Genomic DNA, 21,311 nt, shown 5'->3' with positions numbered 1-21,311 from the left:
TGTAGTGGTTAAGGAGCTGGGCTAGCGTGCAGTAGCCTGAAAGTTGTTGGTTCAATTCCCAGCTTCCACCGTTGTGCCCTTGAGCAAGGCACTTAACCCCAAGTTGCTCCGGGAACAATGTGATCCCTTGTAATATAGCTGACATATGTAAGTCACTTTGGTCAAGAAGTGTCTGCTAAATGTAATGTAATGTAATATATACAAAAAAGAAAAGTGGAATTTTCAAAGATTTTTGTACGCCAATAAATCTGGATAGGACTGTATATGGACTTGTTGAATGGACATGTGTGCCACATTACAAAATCTGTGTGTGTATGTGTGTGTGTGTGTGCGTGTGTGTGTGTGTGCGCGTGTGTGTGTGTGTGTGTGTGTGTGTAGGCAGAAGTGAGGGGTGGGCTGCTGGGATGGGGGCTCTGTTTGAAGGACATCATAACAATCCCACACAACAGATCTCAGTCGGGTCATGCCACAGTGGCTCTCTGTACCCACGGAGCAGTACTGCAGTCGCTATCGCGCACAAAAGCGGCCACACACAAAGGCCACATGGGAAAAATGGCGGCAAAGTGGGCTTCAAAGAGTGCTGACATTGTGTGTGTGTGATACCCAAGCAACGGCTGAGATCATGGGGGAACATGGAGGACGTGTGGAGAGGGGCCCCACGAAGGCTCTGCACGAAGGGGGTGTGGAGGAGCTTCTCTCTGAAGTAGGATGAATAGAGGATTGCAATGAAAAATAGCACACAGGGCCATCATAACATAGCCTGGTGGGGGAACATGGAGCGATGGGACAGCATCACATGACTGATGTGTTCTTGGGGGTGGGGCAGTCATGCTGGACACAGGGTCTCGCTTCATAGCAGTGAAACATCTCCCTGATGGACCGTGCCATGCTCGTTAATGATTGACTACAGAAAAGTCCATCTCATGCCACAATTAGTCAATCCAGTAAAGGTGAATACACTCACAAAAGAGGATTTGCAGACTAAAGCTTGCAAGTGATGAGAAAATGTGCAAGAGTCTTGCCTCTAAAGTGAATCAGATGAAGAAAACAATGAGTGTGTTCGAACTTCGAAGCTGCAGTAAGGCTTCATGGCGGAGACATGGCTAGGGTGGCCAGGGTCTCCTCTCCCAAGCAGGCAAGTCAAGGCAGAGGCGATGGCATCACCCGTGCCCACCAGATAAGACCCCACAGCAGGTGATCGCTATCGGGCCCTGCCTCAGCAGTGCATGGTGGCGAGGATGCCATCTTCGCCAGAGCGTGGCTTAGATCTTAGGATAGGGCTGATAAGGTAGCACGCAAAGTTGACTCTCAAAGGACAGAGGGGCCTCATGCCTCCATGGACAGTTGGGTCTGATAAGCTGCTTTGACAGAATGATGTACGCTGCTACGAGTGTTGTAGTGCTGTAAGTGGTCTTGGGATTTGCTTGGTTTGTTCATCTAATTTTTTTAAAAAGTCCAAGAAGCTGCCAAGTGATCATCATTCTTACCATGAGCTCATCATTCATGTATGTATTTTCAAATGCCCATAATAGGAAGAGCAGCACTAGGTTTGGTAAGGAAGATGAACTAATGTCTCCTGGTTATTTTCAATTTTGACCCTGTCATCTGTCACACCTGGGTATCCTTGATTAGGACTTCCCAGACGGTGTGAAGGCAAACTCCCAGGCAGGGGCCTCATACTCGGGATTCACTCCAGGTGATGTCATAGGGGCCCAGAGCACCTGTGCGAGACTGTCAGCCTTCGGAACAGCAGGACCGCTACCATGACAATGAGAGGCTCTGTTTGCTTGCACAGTTGTACTCCGTGCTACTGGCACCTCATTGCCGCTCTCTCTTTCTACTCGCATTTGCTTTATGACGGAGCCTTCAGCTTTAGGTCAAACTCAACCTACCGGTATATGTTAAAGGCACCCTTAACAAGATTGGCTCTCGGGGTCCCCCTCTGGTTGAGAAGCACAATAATAAACAAACTAAATATGTGTCTTTTGCAACAAAATATGAACATAACGCCGATATAATATAGAGGGGATGCACTGAAAGCAGTCTGTAGAAAAATATCTCTGAATTCCTGTAGCTTTTGCATTTTGAGGGGGGATGGGAGGGGGGACAGTTTCCTACCTGAAACTAGAAAGTTGCTAGGTCGGTAATCTACTACAGAAGGCCACTCAGACAATGGCAGTGCTGTTTGTGATGTTATGAGGTTATGTGGCATCAAAATTATTTTGAAAACATTATATTATGGTCAACAAAGCAGCAGTAGCTGTTACTATCTTCTTTGCAAACAATTTCTTGAAAATCCACACCATATCAGTATACTCAACTTGGAAATCAATCAAATCAATTTGGAAAGGTGAATGAAGTGAACTGAGCTGTTGAAATCAGAGTAAACTGAGTAATTTAATAATAAAAGATCCTTTTTTCATCTGGTGTTTTTTGCAAACATGTGTTTTCTTCCGTGCTACAAAGGCACATTATGTCAGTTTCCTTAAATCATTTATTAACTTTAGTCCATGGTGGCAATGTGCATGGTGTAATCATCAGTCTGTGTCCAGTTCAGTGGACAAACCTTCACCTTCTTATCATAAACCTTCATATTTTGCTGCAGTTTATCATGGATGGTTTGTCAGCGCCAAGCCTAAAATAGAGACCAAGGGTTACATTTCTTTTGTCCATCTGCGAAGGGTTTGCTGGGAGGTGGTGGTCAGCCAGCGCTCCAGATTGCCTGAAGGTCATCTTGCGCCTCGTGACGCAGATGGTGACTCAAACATGTGCTGACCTCATCTGCGTGGCATTTGGAGTTTTACTGGTCTCTCCTGGCCGTCTTCTCCGCAGGTGCTAATGCCATTACCACTGCCATTCACAGAGACGTGTGAGAGCCGTCTGGACGTCCCCCGGCTTTTCACCTACACATGAATCCCCACCCTCAGCTGCCCTCCTCATGGCCAGCGTGACATGAACATAGGAGGAGATCTGTCTCATTTTTCTATTTCCTTCCCAAGATAGTGATTTGGTTATTTTGTGCTCTTCCAGTCTAGTAATGTAGTGTACTTTACCATCATTTGACTGCTATTTATTTGTTAAGGATGGGTTTACTTCCAACAAAACCTTTACCTCAGTCTGTCGTGCCTGGCAGAGGGGCTTTTTAGAGAGCAAGGTAGGCTATTGTCTCCCTTTGGAAGAGAACATTTGCTCTTGCATTGTTGCCCTGTTTCCATGGGAACACCATAGGTTGCAAATAGAAGAAAAAAAAAAACAATTGGGTCATGCGAGATGAAAGTTTGTGCAAAATTAAAGGGGAAAGGGAAATGTTGTCATTTTGTTTTCAAGCTGACATGGACCCTATTGCCTGGTTCCTGAAACAACATCCTTGGTTTCTGTCAGTGGGGGAATCTGCCCCCCCCCCCCCACACACACCCTCTAAAGCAGGAGTTCACAGAAAGTCAGAAAGGGGATAACAGCCACATGAAAACCCTTCCCCTCAGCCATAGCCCCTCCCCTTCTCTGTGGTCCAAACACGGACAGCACGATCCCGTGCCTTGTATAGGAGGGATGACATCACCGGCTAGTGCTGAGTGGTGAGATGCCGCTTTACGCAACTTTCACCATTCATCGCTCGTTGATGACATGTTTGGAATGTGATGGCTAATTTCCTTGGGACGGGGGGGTCCTTGATCCAACCCTCAGGAGCGCTGCTTCAACTCTCTCACAGCTTCAAAACATTCCATGCATGGATCTACCTGCACTGCTCCCAGCCTTAAGGGTAAGTTAGAGTTCAGGAGATATTGAGGACTGAGAATTAATAGGAAACTTCTGGCATGAAGATGCTAGATACATTTCAGCAAGCAATATCAAATCTTTAAAATCTGAAAATGCACATGTATCAAATGTAATATTTGAAGCTACAATCTATAAATGCATTTTGTTCTTATGCAGAAGTATGTTGATGCTTATTAAGTATGTTTATGCTTATTAAGTATGTTGATGCTTATTAAGTATGTTTATGCTTATTAAGTATGTTGATGCTTATTAAGTATGTTGATGCTTATTAAGTATGTTTATGCTTATTAAGTATGTTGATGCTTATTAAGTATGTTGATGCTTATTAAGTTTGTTTATGCTTATTAAGTATGTTGATGCTTATTAAGTATGTTGATGCTTATTAAGTTTGTTTATTTGTGTTGTTTCTCTTAAATGGTGAGAGAAGTTGTTTTCTTCTTCTTTATTTTCAAGCTTAGTGAATTTTCTCAGGGTGTGGAACTAGTCTGCCAGCCTCTCAGCGAAACTAGGCTGGCTTAGGCTGGTTAAACATCTACCCGGGCACTTTTGTAATGTTGACTGTGCCATGTCCCTTGCTTATGCATGATGCCCTGTGTTTTTCTGTGCAAGCGTGAGAGCTGCAGCAACTTCTGTCAGGGGCAATCACACAAGGCTCCAGGCTTTGCTAATCTCACCCCCCTTCTTCCTTTGTTCCTTTCTATCATGCCTTTTCCATTTGTTCTGCTTGCCTGCTTCATGGTTAGCCTGCCCACAGGGCCAAATGGACTAAGGCTCTTAATCTGATCATTAGTCACTGTTGTGATGCACTCACTCTGTCAATGAATGGTTAATCTAATCTTCTGTACATAAAGGTTCCTCGAGGACATCTCAAATGTGTGATAGGTTGAAAGGTGTTTTGTGATGTGTGAAGAGAATCAATGCTGATTGATACTTACAACAACAAAAGAGTTTTCTTCTGATCAGCTTTGACACAATGCTTTATACATGATTTAAGAAAAAATGGATGCAAATAATTTTCTGCTAAAAATGTAGCAGAATTCTATGAAAATTAATGCTGAATTCTAGGAAAACAGAAGATTTCTGTTTGTTTTCTGAATATGCTACAATATCAATGATGTATGATCATTACTTCAAAATATAATTTTTCTTCCACTGCCCTCCCCTTCCCCCTGTCTCTGTTTGTCTCCCTCACCGTCCCCATATGTCTGTTCTCATGGTAGACTGAAGAGGCTTCTGGAACAGGAGAAAAGCTACCAGCTTCGAAAAGAAAAGGAGCATATCAAGCGCCTGGAGAAAGTCCGCCAGGAGCTGGTGAAGCTGAAGTCTTTTGCCCTCATGCTCGTTGACGAGAGGCAGCTCCACATTGAGCAGATTGACCTGCAGAGCCACAAGGTCCAGGACCTGACTAAGAAGCTGCAGGAGCGGGATCAGCAGCTGGAGACGGTCAGCAGTCAGTCCAAGGAGGGCCAGCAAAAGGTCCTGCAGCTCGAGGCGGAGCTGGAGAACAGAACCACCAAGGTCACCCAGGAGCATGAGGAGATGACGTCCAAGCTGAGCTACCACGAGTCGGAGAGCCGCCAGCTGCGCCTGAAGCTGGCCACCCTGTCGCGCCGCATCGAGGAGCTGGAGGAGAGCAATGGCGCGCTGCAGAAGTCCGAGGCTGACCTCCAGGAGCTGCGGGAGAGAATCAGCCGCGGGGAGTGCGGCAACTCGAGCCTCATGGCCGAACTGGAGAACCTTCGCAAGAAGGTCCTGGAGATGGAAGGCAAGGACGAGGAGATCACCAAGACGGAGATGCAGTGCAAGGAGCTGAAGAAAAAGCTTCAGGACGAAGAGAGCTACAGCAAGGAGCTCAGGCTGGAGGTGGAGAAGCTCCAAAAGAGGATGGTGGAGCTGGAGAGACTGGAGGTGGCTTTTAACAAGAGCAAAGCAGACTGTGCACAGCTCCACACCAATCTAGAGCGGGAGAAAAACTTGGCCAAAGACTTAGCCAGTGAGCTGGAGACTGTGAAAAGTCGCGTGAAAGAGCTTGAGAACTCAGAGTCCAAGTTTGAAAAGGCTGAGGTGAGTTTGAAAGAAGACCTGTCAAAGCTGAAGTCATTTACAGTAATACTTGTTGATGAGAGGAAAAACATGTCTGAAAGAATCAAACAAGAGGAGCAGAAAAGTGACGATTTAAGTAAGATGTTTAAGACAGAACAAAGCAAAGTCATGGAGGTTACAGAAAAGCTGATTGAAGAGAGCAAAAAGCTTCTGAAGTTAAAGTCAGAGATGGAGTTTAAAGTGAGCACGCTCACCAAAGAGAAGGAGGATTTGCAGACTAAGCTTGCGAGAGAAGAGGAAATGTGCAAGGATCTCGCCTCTAAAGTGAATCAGATGAAGAAAAGAATGAGTGGGTTTGAAGAGGCCGGCAGAGAATCTTCCAGAAGCATGGCCGGTGTAGACAAACTGAGAATCTCTGAGGAGGACAACAAAGTCAAAGAGTTGACTCTGGAGATTGAACGGTTAAAAAAACGCCTTAAACAGCTCGAGGTGGTGGAAGGGGATCTGATGAAGACTGAGGATGAGTATGAACTGCTCGAGAAGAAGTTCAGGACCGAACAGGACAAGGCCAACGCTCTCTCTCGGCAGCTGGACGAGATGAGAAGCCAAATCGCCCGCAATAAGGCCATAGAGAAGGGAGAGATGGTCAGTCAAGAGACGGAGCTGAGGATGCGCTGCAAGATGGAGGAGGCTAAGACCCGCGACCTGCAAGCAGACGTCCAGGCCTTGAAGGAGAAGATCCACGAGCTCATGAACAAAGAGGACCAGCTCTCCCAGCTGCAGGTGGACTACGCCATCCTCCAGCAGAGGCTGATGGAGGAGGAGGCCAGGAAGAGGAGCATGAGTGAGGAGGTGTCGAACCTCACTAAGGAGCTGGAGGTCACCAAGTGCTACAGCCGCGTTACACGGCCCAGCATGAACGGGAAGAGAATTGTGGACGTGCCGGTGACCTCCACCGCGGTGCAGACGGATGTGGCTGCCGGCGGGCTGATGGAGGAGGAGAACCCCGCCGTGTTCATCAGGAAGTCCGTGCTGGAGGAGAACCACATCATGAGTAACCTGAGGCAGAGGGGTCTCAAGAAGCCTGCGGTCCTCGAGCGCTACCCTCCCGCAGCAGCCGAGCTCAACATGAGGAAATCTTGGATCCCCTGGATGAAGAAGAAGGAGCCCATCACGGTCGCCCAGACGACCCCTGAGAGGACTGTGCCCCAGGTCAACGGCGAGACCACACCTGAGCCAATCACCATGTCCCAAAAGCCTGGGCAGCCACTGCACATACGCGTCACGCCCAATCACCAAAACAGCACGGCCACGCTGGAGATCACTAGCCCCCGAGCCGAAGACTTCTTCTCCAGCACCACCATCATCCCAACGCTGGGCCTCCAGAAACCACGCATCACCATCGTGCCCAAGCCAACCACGGTCATGCCAAGAATGAAGACTGGAGAGGGAGCTTGTGGACCAGAACGAGCCAAGTCCCCAGTCACCATCACCACCATCTCCAGAGCCAAGGGCCCCGAGGCTGGGAAGGGCACAGATTCAAACAAGCCCCTCTCTCCTGTGTCCATCATCACAGTCAGCACCTCTCCGCTGGCAGAGGCCATAGGGGTGGCGTCACAAGAGCCTCGAGATGTGACAGGCGGTCGGACGGTTTACAAGGTCACCCCCGAGAAGCAGTCAGCTTCTTCAACAATCAGAAAGTGCAATTCCAACACAAACATCATCACCACAGAAGACAACAAAATCCACATTCACTTAGGGCCGCAGTTCAAGAGGCCCCAGGACAGTGGCAGCAGCGGCAGCAGCAGTGGCAGTAGTCCCATGATGACCATTCGGCCCCTCAGCATGGCTGCGGAGAGCAAGGAGGCTGCGATGGGCACCGTTCTGAGATCACCACGTCAAAACGCTGCCACCACCACACCTGGGAAGGCCACAGCTAGCAAAGTCACCAGCAGCATTACCATCACCCCTGTTACCTCCTCTCCTGCCAGACCAACACAGTCGGTGGTGAGTGACACAAAACTGCCCTTAAATATTACCATCAGCCCCGTAACCTCCTCTCCTGCCAGACCAACACAGTCGGTGGTGAGTGACACAAAATTGCCCTTTATTATTTCAAATAGTTTGCACTGTTTATAAAAAGATGTGTTCTCTTGTTGTCTGTCTGTTACATGCAGTTGATAATCTAGTGGTGGAATTCAGGGAACAAAAATTGTGCTTAATTGTTTTGTAGATTCCCCCATTAGTTAATCATATATAATCAATATATTGACTTGCTATTTCTATATTCCAGTTGCTTCTGAAATGTTTCAAAATGATATCAGATGGTGTCTGCTCCCTAGATAGCTCTCTTTCCAGGTATATAGACATTGAATACTTTTCCGAATGTATGACCAATACTAACACTGGAATGAAATTACATGTATCTCCCCTGGAGAAAATTTATTTCAGCTTAGGTTGTAACTGGTGGCAACTGACCAATGCCATAATACAATACAATAATTTTAACCTTATTTAGTGAAGAATGCACATCTTGCAAGGGCCTGTAATACCCCTTTCTAGTCTCATTCACCTCAGAAAAAAGACTTGTGTTGTTAACCCCACAATCAGGAAATATGCTGCAATGTATGCCATTATATCCCTATTTAAAACACTTTCCTCTCATGTAAGTAAGGTGCCTGGCATTATTTTTTCTTATTGCTGTATGTTCTGATACTTGATTGCATAAATAATGCCAGCCATAACAGGCAATTCCCATTGGAAAATACCAACATAAGCCACTTTTACTGACTACACTGACCCCTGTAGGCTAATCTCTGATAAACCTCTGAGTGCTGGTGGTGTTTAGAGCTTAAATGCCCTTTAACGCAATATTCAAGATGGTGAACCCTCATCAAAAATGTTTAACTTTTTTAAACTTTTTCGATTTGTTAAATTTGCATAAATGAGAAAATGTTGTGGATGTTAAAAATTAATAGTAGCTTAATTTTGAGAGAAACTGTGAGAAATGTATGTTTAAAATCTTTAATATTAATATTTATCAAAATGAGGCTTGCCATCTTGAATGAAAAAAATCCTAAGTGATTAAAAACAAACACAGCTTGATAAGCATTTGCATGCACAATTTACTGGAGGTATGTTGTAAGAGTACATCTAAAAAATGACTGTTGCTCTCTCTCTCCCTCTTTCGTTCTCTGTCTCTCCCTTTCTTCTTTGTAGTCCGGGGCGGATGGACAGTCAGCGCGGCCCTCAGCCACACGAATCCCTATGTCAAAAGGTATGAAAACAGGAGGGAAGACAGTCATGGGCATCTCCTCAGTCACAAGGCTGGAGTCGCGGGCTGAGAGTCAGTCAGTGAAAATTGAACTGAGGAAGTCTGCCGTTTGCAGCTCTGTCATCACAGGGGGCAGGAAGGCCTGAAGTGCCTCATGGTTACTATGGAAACTAAATAGGGCCTATATTTTCCGTGTGCCTTGGCCTTCACCTTTATCATAGTGATAATATGAAACACGCTGAATTTGGTCGAGGAAAAACTGAAATTCACTATCTTCACAATCTTGCTGATGCTCAACCACGTGAATATGTTTTTTTTTGTTTGTTTGTTTTTTACTTCTCAAAGGACCGCTTCATAAACTGTTCATGTATAGCATGGGATCAACTGTGGGGGGGGGGGACATGTTCCTGCATGTTTTGACTTGCTTTGACGCAAAGCTTTCATGTGTTTTTTTTTGGGGGGGGAGGGGTAAAAATCACTTCACTACTAATGCCATTGGCTGGACTTTGTCATGTGATTCACTGGACATTATTGAAATGCATACCATTCATTTTCATCTCATTTTGTTTATGTCCAACCTATGGAGGTTTTCACAGAAAGGGAACAACATGACTCAATGTATAGCATCAATCTGAATGAACTGATAGTTCATTCAGATGATAGTGACCAATAGCAATCCAGTTTGTTTTTGTATTATAATTCATGCTTATGCTGCACTTAACACATGCAGGAAAAGGACAGTGGAAGCCTCCATACGACAGCTGAATTTCATATCTCATATGGCTGTAAGCAAATCTAATCTGTACGATTGCAAAAGCATGTTCAACAACTACATGATGTAATAAAAAAAAAATTGTCTGTGGGGCCACATCTGATCACGTCTGAGACTGGAGATCCAGGACATGGAAGTGTTGCAAAGAACAAAGTCTTAAGAAATATTATGGATCTGATTTTAACAAATCCAGCCCGAAATGACAATAGACTTTAACAAAAACAATTGAGATAAAAGCAAGGTCATGTCTATCTGATTTCTCAATTAACAAAAGAATGGATTAAAGGAAAATAAACGCTGTCTTGGTATTCAAGACTTGGTACCCTTGTTCAAGCCCAAGAATGCACTTCAAAGTAATCCTCTGATGAACAGACTTGCATTTCCCTGTTGAAAACTTTTGTCTTTATTCAATTAAGTCAATAAGCATTAGGGAAACGAATAATGCTTTTAAGGAACATAAAAAGATTACTTTAACATTTGCTTTGGACTGACTCCCCTGCAGTCTTGGTGGGAAAGTTGGGGAAACTAGCAGAAATTAATGGGTGAACTGAAACATAAGGCAATGATGTAGTTCATTCTAATGTGCTTTAAATTATTATGCCTTACAACAAAATAAAATAACAATGGTCTGCAAGCTCCCATACATACTGTTTTATGTCCTACTTACCATGCAGCCACAAGGTCTCTTAATGTTTACAGCTGATACAGCAGTTACCAAAGATAACCATAAGCTTCAGTAAATGTTGAACTAGGGCTTTGCATTGTTTTGAGAGGTAAAATAACAAAATCGGTCAGGATGTTTTAAGGAGGTGCGGTAAAACAAGTCGAAGAGCACAAGCTGCACATACAACAAAAGGAAATAAGACCCAGAGTTGTTCCCACATTGATTCTTGTAGAGCACGTCCCTTTGGCTTAGAATCTGCTTTCTGTTTGAGATGTAGATTGAAACCACTGTGTTCCATTTATCCACAGAGAGGGCAAACCTTCCAGCTGTTTCACTTACTCACACGGGGCAAGAGAACAAAGCAACGGTTCAACCTCTTGATACAATTCGCATAAACAGACAGATGCTGTAATCCCAAGACAAAAGAAAAGAGAGAACGTTGACCCTGGACAAAGTTATTGACTTTGAAAAATGGCACATAGTGCCTAATTGTCTATAAGATTGCGATTCCAACATCTGGAAGAGAGTGTGGTTCTGTATTTTCTGTGTACTTTGGATCAACTATCAAACTTTCAATCAATCAGCACTCTGTTTGCTCTCATTTGAGGAAAAATAGCAAAGCACCAATTGCAAAGAAACAGTGACAGAATGGTGGCATCACACTACACCTATCATTAAGGAAAAGCATCTGGTGACCAGATAACTTACATTTTGAAAATGAGAGAGAGAGAGAGACTGAATAAAATTTGCATTCATCCATAGTCTACAGCTACACATAGTCATTCCATCTCCCCTCACTGGTGAATCAAAAACGAGAATCAAAACGTAGAGAAAGAAGAGAAGCTGTGTCCATTACCAATCTTATCTTGAGTAGAATTATAATCATTTCTCTATTCCTGTTTACTGCAATTCTGTCTCTCCAACATACAGTGCAGTATGTCCGTCACAAAATATCTGCCACACACTTTTACCAGAACAACAGCAAACACAAACTATCTCCACACCTGCGTGACTGGTGAGTGTTGGACACAGGAACTCACCGCACTAAAAGCATGGCCACATGATAATAAGCATGTGTTGGGAAAAGCCCAAAAAGTCAATCTGACTAGCTGTGTGTATCTGACAGGCTCTACTCATCCAATGCATATCTGTACTCAATTGCAAGTGCATCTCAATTAGACAGAGTGTGTAAGACTTCCACTCTGATTGATAAGCTACTGCAAATTAAGCAATATGTATTATCACTCGGTACATTCAAGTACAATAGTTTATTTGATTTACCTTCTTTTTGGATATTGAATGATGAGGTCAGCATTGCATTGCATGATAAGGATGAAGAACAGATCACAGAGTTCTAAAGGACCTCTAATCTGCCATATTGAACAAAAGTTACTTGCAACATGGCAGCTATACAATTTGCATCGGCCATTTTAATAATTGAATAGGTTATACTATACATGTCTTGGAATTTTTTTGCATTTATTTTTGTTAATTGTAGCTGTAAGTACTTATATTATTTATATTTGCGATCAAGACAAATGACAATCAGTTACCTTTTTACATTTTCCCAAATGAATTCTCTTTCTCCACAGAAATTGATGTGCACCACCTGACTTTCAAACCGTTCTTCTGAATCAGTTCTGCTTGTATTGACATGATCCTGGTCAACTCATCAGCCATGAAAAGTCATCCTACAAAGGCCCCAAAGCAATTATGGTTGCCACTGTCTTTAATTAAATATATGTTTGGGGGGTTATCCACATCCATGCAGCTAAGATAGGTGAAATGTATGTCAAATTTACCTCTGAATCGTCTTCATAGTCTAAATATTGTTATGGCTCCTGTCTTTACTTTTATAATCTTGCTTTCCAATTCAGTTCATAAAGTACCAGGCATGCAGGAGACACAGCATTTTTAAAACAATGTTAAGGTGTCAAGATGTAAAGAAAAAAAGAAAACAAAAACATGTGCTTGTATTTTGCAACATCCCTGACAGGTTATCTTAGGCTATATTCAGGTGAGAGTGAACAAATGCCACTAGCTATATGCTATAGGCTACTGACTGTTTGTTTTGCACTGGACAACAGCGAGTGTCCACACAGATGTTTTTTGATGTCTTCAGTTCAGCATTGTAGATGATGGCACCACGTGATGGGCTTTCAGCGTCCACTGCCACTTTGTAGCACAGAAATGAGAAATGAGATGGAAAATGAGTATGTGTCGAAAGCAGACTGGAATGTGATGGAAAATAGTGGATAACAAAATAATCAGTGCACAAACCGATTCTTTTGTGAATAAAATTATGACATTTGGGGAAAACATGGCTATTTCATTATTATAAGTTATGAATAGAAGCCAGTAGCCTATTAAGGCCTTGTTTCTTAGCCCCTATGGTTATGATTGGTAATATGACACGGAAAGCAATTATGAACATTATCACAATGTTTTATTTTTTCTTTTGTTGGATAAATCAATTGTATTGATGATGCATCACAATTAGGCTATTCCTGACAGAAAAAAAGCATATAGACAGTAAAAAATATATAAATATGTTTGTAGAAGCTAGACGTCTGATGTCATTACGTAATGTACACGCCTCTGCTCTGAGGTCGCCGTTTAGTTACTTCCTGACTGTTCTTCCAGCTAACAACAACACAAGTGGCTACTGGCTAGCAATCGGGGTGACATTATCGATCATCTAAGTTTTATTTATTGTCAACGTCGATGTAACATTTGATGTCATCTCTCTGTTTTAAAACGTAGAGAGTTAGCAGGTTTGCTGGCTGATTCGCCATAACTACTAAGTTGACGTTAGCTAACTGCTAGCGTTTCTATCGGAAGACTGTAGGCATGATGGCGTCCAGCTACAACGCAAAGGAGGACGACGGGCATCACCCTGGGGCCTCTGGGCCAGGTGGAGCGGCAGCGAACAGTAAAAAGCCTGATAATACAGCTTTCAAACAGCAACGTTTGCCAGCTTGGCAACCAATTCTTACAGCAGGCACCGTTCTTCCTGCATTTTTCGTAATCGGTCTTATATTCATTCCTATCGGAATCGGTCTCTATGTCACGTCAAATAACATCAAGGAATTCGAGGTGAGTTTGTCACCTTAATGTCAACGGTTACATTAATATAATACTAATATTGTCAGTTAACAGTTAAATTATATAATGCAAATAAATTAAGCAACCTATCTGAAATTAACCTACCTAATGACCAGATAATTACATTGACATATGACTCCTCAAACGATTGTATCCATCAGGCGTAACGTTAACGTTACTGACTTGTTGGGTAATATTGCACAGCTAACGTTATTCAATTATCAGATATCATGAATCTCCATAACTTAAGATAATTTGGCGAGGTGTCTACTATTTCACCTGATGAGGTTTGTGGAGCTGTGCAGGCTAGCACTAACTGTTAATCAATTACTATTTACGAACTAGAGCTTGCCTAGCCTAGGATAACGTTAGGTAACGTTAACTTAACTTTTAATTATAACTAGCCATCTTAGGCTAGTAGACAAGATATTCACCTACCTTTAATGAACAAAGAGACACAGTGAAGCCTGTGACCTGTAGTTGAGTGAGTGGTCATTTCTTAATGATCACGAGTTACATCCACTTTACAGATTGATTATACGGGGATAGACATGTCCAGTCCCTGTTTCAACTGTTCTCAGAACTTCAGCTGGAATAGCACTACACCATGTAAATGTTATCTTCCATTTTCTTTGGACCAACCGTTCGAGGTAAGTAGCCTTAAAACATATCCGAATCATTTACATTTTTATCATTTCATTCAACGCAGTTTGTTTTTTGACCTTTAGTAGATTGTTGTTTGTAACAACATGAAACACTCCGTTTATAGAACCATATTTCATTCACACAGAAATACACTTACTTTCATTCTTTGGGCTGCCTATGAATAATACTTTTTATTATTTTAATGCCCAAACATTGCTTACCAGACAGTGTGATTTGCAGGCTGTAAAACTGAAGTAATTTCATATGAAGACCTAGGATTTGAACAGAAATATTTTACAGGCCTTGGTTTTGGGACCCATTCTTGATATAGACAAGGTGTGCAGCAACAACCTTATCTGATTTGACACAGAATGACCCAGGAGATTAATTACATGCACAGTTAAAGGCAGAATGTTGTTAAGAAATGGACTGAAAAACTGTTATTTCATGTTACAGGTCATGGCAGCTGGTTGTTGCGCAGTAGGCCTGTTTTTAGGAATGCAACGTATTAGATAAAATGTTGTACAGTGTTGCCAATATAATCACACAACTATAGCAAATCTTATAATTATTTAATATATACGTTGTTGCATTTATTGTTTTCTTACTTTCTCAGAGTAATGTCTTCATGTACTATGGCCTTTCAAACTTCTACCAAAACCATCGCCGCTATGTGAAGTCCAGAGATGATAGCCAGCTCAATGGAGACTCTTCCTCTCTCAAGGTGCGTGTGGAAATAGCCTAGAAATCTAGACGCGCCCCTAGCGGCAGCAAATTACATTTGCTGCCAGGGCTAGTCTAGCAACTCTCCGTTGGCTTGTGAGCTCCAGAAATCGAAACTCAATCAGGCCAATGAAATCGTGTATAGAGTCGTTAGGTGGGCTTAAACATAATGATTGATGGCAGAGTTGCAACGGTTTGGCGAACAGTGTGACACAAGTTAAGCTTTTATTATGTTGGCAAACGTTTGAACTAGCCAACTAGCTCCGCTGGTGGGAAACGCATGGGACTCATAGCGCTGCCGCTGTCCTATTGCGTGCAGAGGGAATTTGAAAGACAACTGATTATCCCGCCCCTCGGACTGAGCACTGCGAACGGTGAGTGCCCAGACCCTACATTTTAATGTGGGTCTGGCTCGTCAGGCTAGGAAGATGTGGATAAGCCAGAGAAAAATTGTGCAGGATGAAAATTCCAATTACATTTGGTTCTCTGAGTTCCATAGTGCATGTCAAGTCCTTGTATTTTTTTGTTTCTTAAACAAGCCTTTATATATAAATATACCAACAGAGTCCTAGCAAGGAATGCGAGCCATACCGTGAATCCAGTGACAAAAAGCCAATTGCCCCATGTGGTGCGATTGCAAACAGCATGTTCAATGGTAAGGCCGATTTGTCACGAAAGCAAGATATATGAGCAGTGTGACCAGACTGCAGATCACTGATTTTTTTGTTGTTGACTTTTCACAGACACTCTGGTGTTGTACTACATCGACCCGAATGGCACTAGAACAGAAATCCCCCTTGTTGACAAAGGTATTGCGTGGTGGACAGACAAACACGTGAAGTTCAGGAATCCTGGAGGCAGTAACGCCAACCTCACTGCCAGTTTCCAAGGTATTCCCACGTCAACCAAGGTCTCCAGCAGCACATGGCATTGTAATGTTTACAAATCATGAGTCACACAGTAACTTATTATGTATGCGCAACCTGATTTTTGATGGTGAAATGTTCACTGAAAATCTCATTTTAACGATGTACCACTCAAGTACCACTCAAGGAAAAGATGCAAATATTACCAATTCACAGGTCATAGAATAAACCAGCATACCCTTTTGTCAAGTAGTATTAGTCATTTAAAACTTTCATCCTTCTCCAGGTACTTCTAAGCCTGTGAACTGGAATAAACCAGTTTATGAGTTGAGTACTGATCCAGAGAACAATGGCTTCATCAACGAGGACTTCATCGTTTGGATGCGTACCGCTGCGCTTCCCACCTTTCGCAAGCTGTATCGCATCATCCAGAGGAAAAACAGCATGACTCCAACACTGCCCCAGGGTGACTACACCTTGGAGGTCACCTACAGTATCCTTTTTTACTATTGAAGTAGAGGGACATTTCTCATCTGTTTCCTGTGCCTGGGCATGAGAAGTGATCTACTATGGCTGTCGAATTTGACTTTTGGAAGACTATCCACCTTATTTGAAAAACCAAATAAGGTGTATAGTCCGTCTGGTTTTCATCTTCCATCCATTCTATTTACGTTATAACTTAGTGCAGTCTCAGCAGGCTAACTATAATATTGTTCAACTTGTATTATTTTCTGAAATGTTGACAATTCTGCACTCAATATGGATATAATATATGACTGACAGAAAAAAAAAACCATTAATTTTTTATTGGTTAAGGATGTGTGACACACTGTCTACCATCATATTAAAATCAATACAACACAACTTAAGATAAGATATAGAAAACCGGATTTCTGAATACTGAAGTGTCATGGCGACGCCCATTGTTAGCTCACGAATATCGCTTTTCCCAACACATCTTCATCAGCTCCCTGTAACATAATCCGCTGTTCTATGAGTCTCTTTGTGTTTTGTAATTCCCCTTAACTCGGTGCAACAGATTACCCTGTGCGTAGCTTTGAGGGCCGCAAGCGCATGATCCTCAGCACCATCTCCTGGATGGGGGGAAAGAACCCCTTCCTGGGCATCGCATACATCACTGTGGGCTCTGTTTGCTTCTTCCTGGGTGTGGTGTTGCTCATCATCCACCATAAACACGGCAACCGCAGCAGCGCTGACATCCCCAACTAGACAGCGTCGTCATGGCCACAGCAGCAGTGGTCTGCATGCTTGTCTGGCCGAGGGCATGCATGATAAAGAGACGGTTGTGGTGCAAGCTTTTGCCATTGCGTCTGCTCTGTGTGCATATGTGCATTTGGGTTGTCTGCTTGTGTATGTTAATTGACTGGATGTCAGAGGACTAAGAAATAGTTAAACTTGGAAGTGTATTTATTTTTATTCTGATTCTGATATTGCATTATGACGTGACTATGACTAATATTTTATGCTTGAGAGGAAATGCTGGGACCTCCCCTCAGACATTGTGCTGATGTTACTACTGATTGGAATGCTCTATGTCAAAGGAAAAAAAACAGGTTATTCCAAGGGGTATTTTTAATACTGCCATTATGAGAATGTTCTATTCAGATATTTTTTTTTTACTGGTGTCCGCAACAAAAGACGTAAACAGTTGAAGTTATTTTGTGCTATATGAATGAATACATGTGATACTTTGTCAGTTTACATAATGTCCACAGTAGTGGCCAGCTAGGCTTTGGTTAACATCTTTTAGAGGTTGGCTTTATTAATTTTGTGTTTTTGTCTAGGTCACATGCTGCCACTTTCTTTGCAGGGCTTTGCAAATCTGTGTGCCAGCAATGGATTTAGCTGTATAGATGGAGTTGATAATTAAATTGTTTTATGTTAAAGGTCCCAAAAGAGATGAATGACTATGTAAATAATTAAAAGTAGCAAGAGACTTTAAAAGCAGAGTGATAATTTGTAATTGAGGGTCTTGTGAAGATTTGGGGGCCTTTTATGTTTATTTCATATTTTATTCTTTTCACTGAAGTGGCAAGACCTTGAGGTTTTTTACTGTTCACAACATATTTTGCACTTCTGAATTGTCATAGATTTCCTTTATCCAGTAGGCTGACAAAAAAAAAAAAACTTTGTCAGTTTTGTCTTACGCCAGTGTGCTATTTACCCTTTATGTCATTACACAAATAAAAAAGAAACTTGAATCATTTTCTTTATTCGTGTATTTATTAATGAAAAACTAATGTAACCTGTTGCATCCATGAAGGTAGCCTACGTATTGCATTTCAACGACCGTTTGTGTTCATGTACAGTAGGTGGCAGTGCAGGGGCAGTGTAATCTTTTGAGAGAAAAAAACACAACCACGGTAATGAACCATTGAAAGACGTCAGAATAAAAGTCTCACAAGTAATTGGCTATGCAGGCTTCTAAAGCTAATATAGGTGCAATATACATAATTACTTTATTTCAATGAGTAGCAAACTTGTAAGAGGGGGGCATGACAGAAACGCTATAAAAGCGGGTTGTGGGCGCTGCATGGTTGCACTTTTAGTTTTGATTAACGAGGTTTGTTGTCGGATACGAGGTCACTGCAGTAGCAGACGGCACGCGCGCCATCTCGTGTCCTTGCATGACTCCAAAGCAGCCGGTTGAAGATGTATAAGCAGGTCATGGTAAGTATCCTGTGTATTTCAGACCATTTTTTGTACATTGCAAACACTCGACAACGATATATCATATGTCAGATGCAGACGACAACTTTCTTTTGTCATGTAGCTTTCGTGTGAAACGTAGAATCATAGGGAATATAATGTTAATTAAATCCATTTAGCGGTCATGGAAGGACAGTGAGACAAACATTAGCTAGCTAGACATCTGAAACGTACAGTTATTATATTGCTAGCTAGCATACCAAAGTTGAAGCGCAGTTCATTTCCTGGAATGGTCAGCTTGATTAATCCGAATTTTAAAAAATGTCTCTACATGCAAATGTGTTTTGTATTTCTTGAAGAATTGGTCAAGATATGTTAAGTAGTATTAACAGAGGGATATGTCTTAAGTTATATTACAAGCACACGTTCTCACAGTTTAAGTGGCTTCATGCTGAAGCAACTTTGAAAACGAGGCTCCGGTCACTTGTGGGTTAGGTTGTTGTAACCTACATGCATTTTGTAACGTTAGCTGAATGCCTCAGACTGCCACCTTTTATTAATGGGTTTTTTGGGTGTGCTTCTGCAGACATTGCAGCAGGTGTCTCGGCGGATGCTGAGCACCACTGCTAACAAGCAGGTGATTAATCGGGTGCCCCAGAAGCAGAAGTTGTTTCAGGTGAGGTTTTTTTTTTCTTTCTTTTTTTCTGATCTTGCACTGATCAAATTAATCTGTCACATGGTTACAAGTTCAAGGAAAGACTTCCGTGTGTGGGTGGAGAAGATGCAGTTGGCTAACCTATTATTCTGATACTAAGAAAGGCATAAACGCGTATTGAAAGAGGAAAAACGATCATTTTGTTTATTAATTTATCACGCTAAGGTCCCATCCTTGAACAGTGAAAGCAAAGAATAGCACAGTATTTACATAATTTGCCGTTTGTTCAAGGTGCACAAGCTCTCCAGCGGTTGAACAAATAAGTAAGTCCTGATTGCATGGCAGGGAAATGGGAATTAACATGGCAACATAGGACTTATCCATCTTTTTCATGGATCTAATCTTGCTTAATGTTTTGGTATTTCTCAATACTAACTATTAACTAGATGCGTCAGATATCAAACTTATAGACAGCACTGGCTGTTGTGATATCAGTGCTGTGTTGTTGGGAAGGGTTGGTCTGACTCCCTACTACTCACTGTGGAAGTATTGCATATTGAATGGTGATCTTAGATGTGGTTAAAACCATCTGTGTGTCGGACTTGACCAAATTCGTCTGGTTACAATCTAACCAGATGCCCATGCAGACTTAGTTGGTACGTTCAGTGACCGCGATTGCATTTTAATGTTAAGGTTATGCATATAATATGAAGATCCCTAATCCCTTAATTTGATTATCATTCTGTGGGAGTGGGAGTATGCATGTTGGTGCTTGTGGCACGGTGCTGATGGTGTGCCCTCCTAGACAGTCACAGTTTTTGCGTTTCTAAAGATGAAGTGATTGTAGCATCTTGTGCTCCCTTGCACCACACCTCACACCTTCTTGCAGTCTGTGGAGGCACAGAATAATTGACAGGGATTTTAAGCTCTTGACTTTTGGTAAGTTACAGTTTTGCTTTATATTGTTTTGTGACACAAGCAAGTGCTGGCATATTCTATTTGGCCAGTAAAGATAATGCTACGTGTGCTCCATCAGGAGGACAATGGTATTCCAATTCACCTGAAGGGTGGTGTGACAGATGCAATCCTCTACAGGGCCACGATGGGATTGACTATCTTGGGTGAGTAATATTAACTTCTAATTTTAAGCCCAGCAACTTTCTCCATCATTCATCTTGTGTGTAAAGGCCACAAACACTTATTGTCATGATATTCAATCCCAAAGATAATTTTTATATAAATGAGCCATTGTAAAATTCCTTCAATAACCTTTTTGGCTACCATAGTGTATTGCAATAAACCACAGCTGTAGTTTTGTGGTTGTACCTTCTGCCTTCATATACTGACGTTACAGTAACAGCGATGCCATTCTATTACAGGAACAGGATATGTCATCTATGAACTGGTAAATGCAGCCCTTCCCAAGAAGAAGGACTAACTCGTGCATCTTGGTCTCTTCAGCACCCCTCCACTTGTTGTACAAAACATTTTCAGGGAGTTCACTTATTCTGTAATAATGGTATCCATGTCAACTTGTAAATTATTAACTTGTGTCTTACCTGAGGACAATAAAACCAGCCTCCCTTGAATGGAGTGTTTATTGCTTTTTGACAGATGTATTTGTTGTTGTGTTTGGTGAAAAAATTATTATTTCTAGGGTCCACGTGCCTTGGGGGACCCAGGTTAGTCCAACTGGGGTTATTTCCCGATCCCACCCCATCTCTCACTTGCTTCCTCTCACTCTCTTCACTGTCCTATCGGATTAAAAGCATAAAAGCCCCCCAAAAATATTTAAAAAGAAAAAAAATATTATTTCTGTTAGTGAGTTTGACATCTTAAAGACGACGGGCCACAGGTGAATGGTTTGACTTACTCTGTTCCGACAGTGCAGTTCCTTGTCTAGTCACTAGGGGGGTGTCAGCTAGTTAATTAAAAAAGTACCCATTGCCAAACTCCTGGGTTAGTCGGGTCCAAAGTCCAGGCAATCCGATTGGTCATATGATTTGGTTCTTCAGGATTCTACTATGAGCATAGTTGATTAATAATGTGAATGTTAATAACTAATTGCAACTATATTTGACTTGAAGTACTCTGTCAAAAATGAACATATTCTCCCA

At 42.3% G+C, this 21,311-nt stretch overlaps 3 protein-coding genes across 14 annotated transcripts in view; all 3 read left to right on the top strand.

Moving 5' to 3' along the window:
* LOC125298918 (filamin-A-interacting protein 1-like) overlaps nucleotides 1-12,849 on the top strand; it is a 33,156-nt gene extending 20,307 nt beyond the window's left edge. For 3 of the 12 annotated variants that reach the window (XM_048249846.1, XM_048249848.1, XM_048249847.1), the window contains exons 5-8: nucleotides 4,998-7,905; nucleotides 8,114-8,178; nucleotides 9,040-9,097; nucleotides 10,839-12,116. In XM_048249846.1, coding sequence (XP_048105803.1) covers nucleotides 4,998-7,905; nucleotides 8,114-8,178; nucleotides 9,040-9,097; nucleotides 10,839-10,925 — 3,118 coding nt within the window. In that variant the 3' untranslated portion in view covers nucleotides 10,926-12,116. The other 9 variants (XM_048249858.1, XM_048249856.1, XM_048249852.1 and 6 more) reach the window with 9 other exon arrangements.
* Nucleotides 12,850-13,131: 282 nt separating this feature from the next.
* On the top strand, nucleotides 13,132-18,091 carry LOC125298919 (cell cycle control protein 50A-like). The gene is made up of 7 exons (XM_048249859.1): nucleotides 13,132-13,626; nucleotides 14,166-14,285; nucleotides 14,897-15,004; nucleotides 15,568-15,658; nucleotides 15,747-15,893; nucleotides 16,156-16,362; nucleotides 16,909-18,091. The coding sequence occupies exons 1-7, from the start codon at nucleotides 13,381-13,383 to the stop codon at nucleotides 17,097-17,099; spliced, it is 1,110 nt and encodes a 369-aa protein (XP_048105816.1). The 5' UTR covers nucleotides 13,132-13,380; the 3' UTR covers nucleotides 17,100-18,091.
* A 330-nt stretch (nucleotides 18,092-18,421) lies between these two features.
* Nucleotides 18,422-20,783, top strand: LOC125299273 (cytochrome c oxidase subunit 7A2, mitochondrial-like). Its single transcript, XM_048250490.1, has 4 exons — nucleotides 18,422-18,560; nucleotides 19,126-19,215; nucleotides 20,231-20,315; nucleotides 20,574-20,783. Exons 1-4 carry the CDS (start codon nucleotides 18,543-18,545, stop codon nucleotides 20,630-20,632), a joined length of 252 nt encoding a protein of 83 aa, XP_048106447.1. The 5' UTR covers nucleotides 18,422-18,542; the 3' UTR covers nucleotides 20,633-20,783.
* The last annotated feature ends 528 nt before the right edge of the window (nucleotides 20,784-21,311 follow it).

Source organism: Alosa alosa, chromosome 8, assembly GCF_017589495.1.
Source record: "Alosa alosa isolate M-15738 ecotype Scorff River chromosome 8, AALO_Geno_1.1, whole genome shotgun sequence".
Taxonomy (NCBI): domain Eukaryota; kingdom Metazoa; phylum Chordata; class Actinopteri; order Clupeiformes; family Clupeidae; genus Alosa; species Alosa alosa.
Note: the sequence above shows the minus strand (reverse complement) of the source record. Positions and strands in the feature narration are given on the sequence as shown.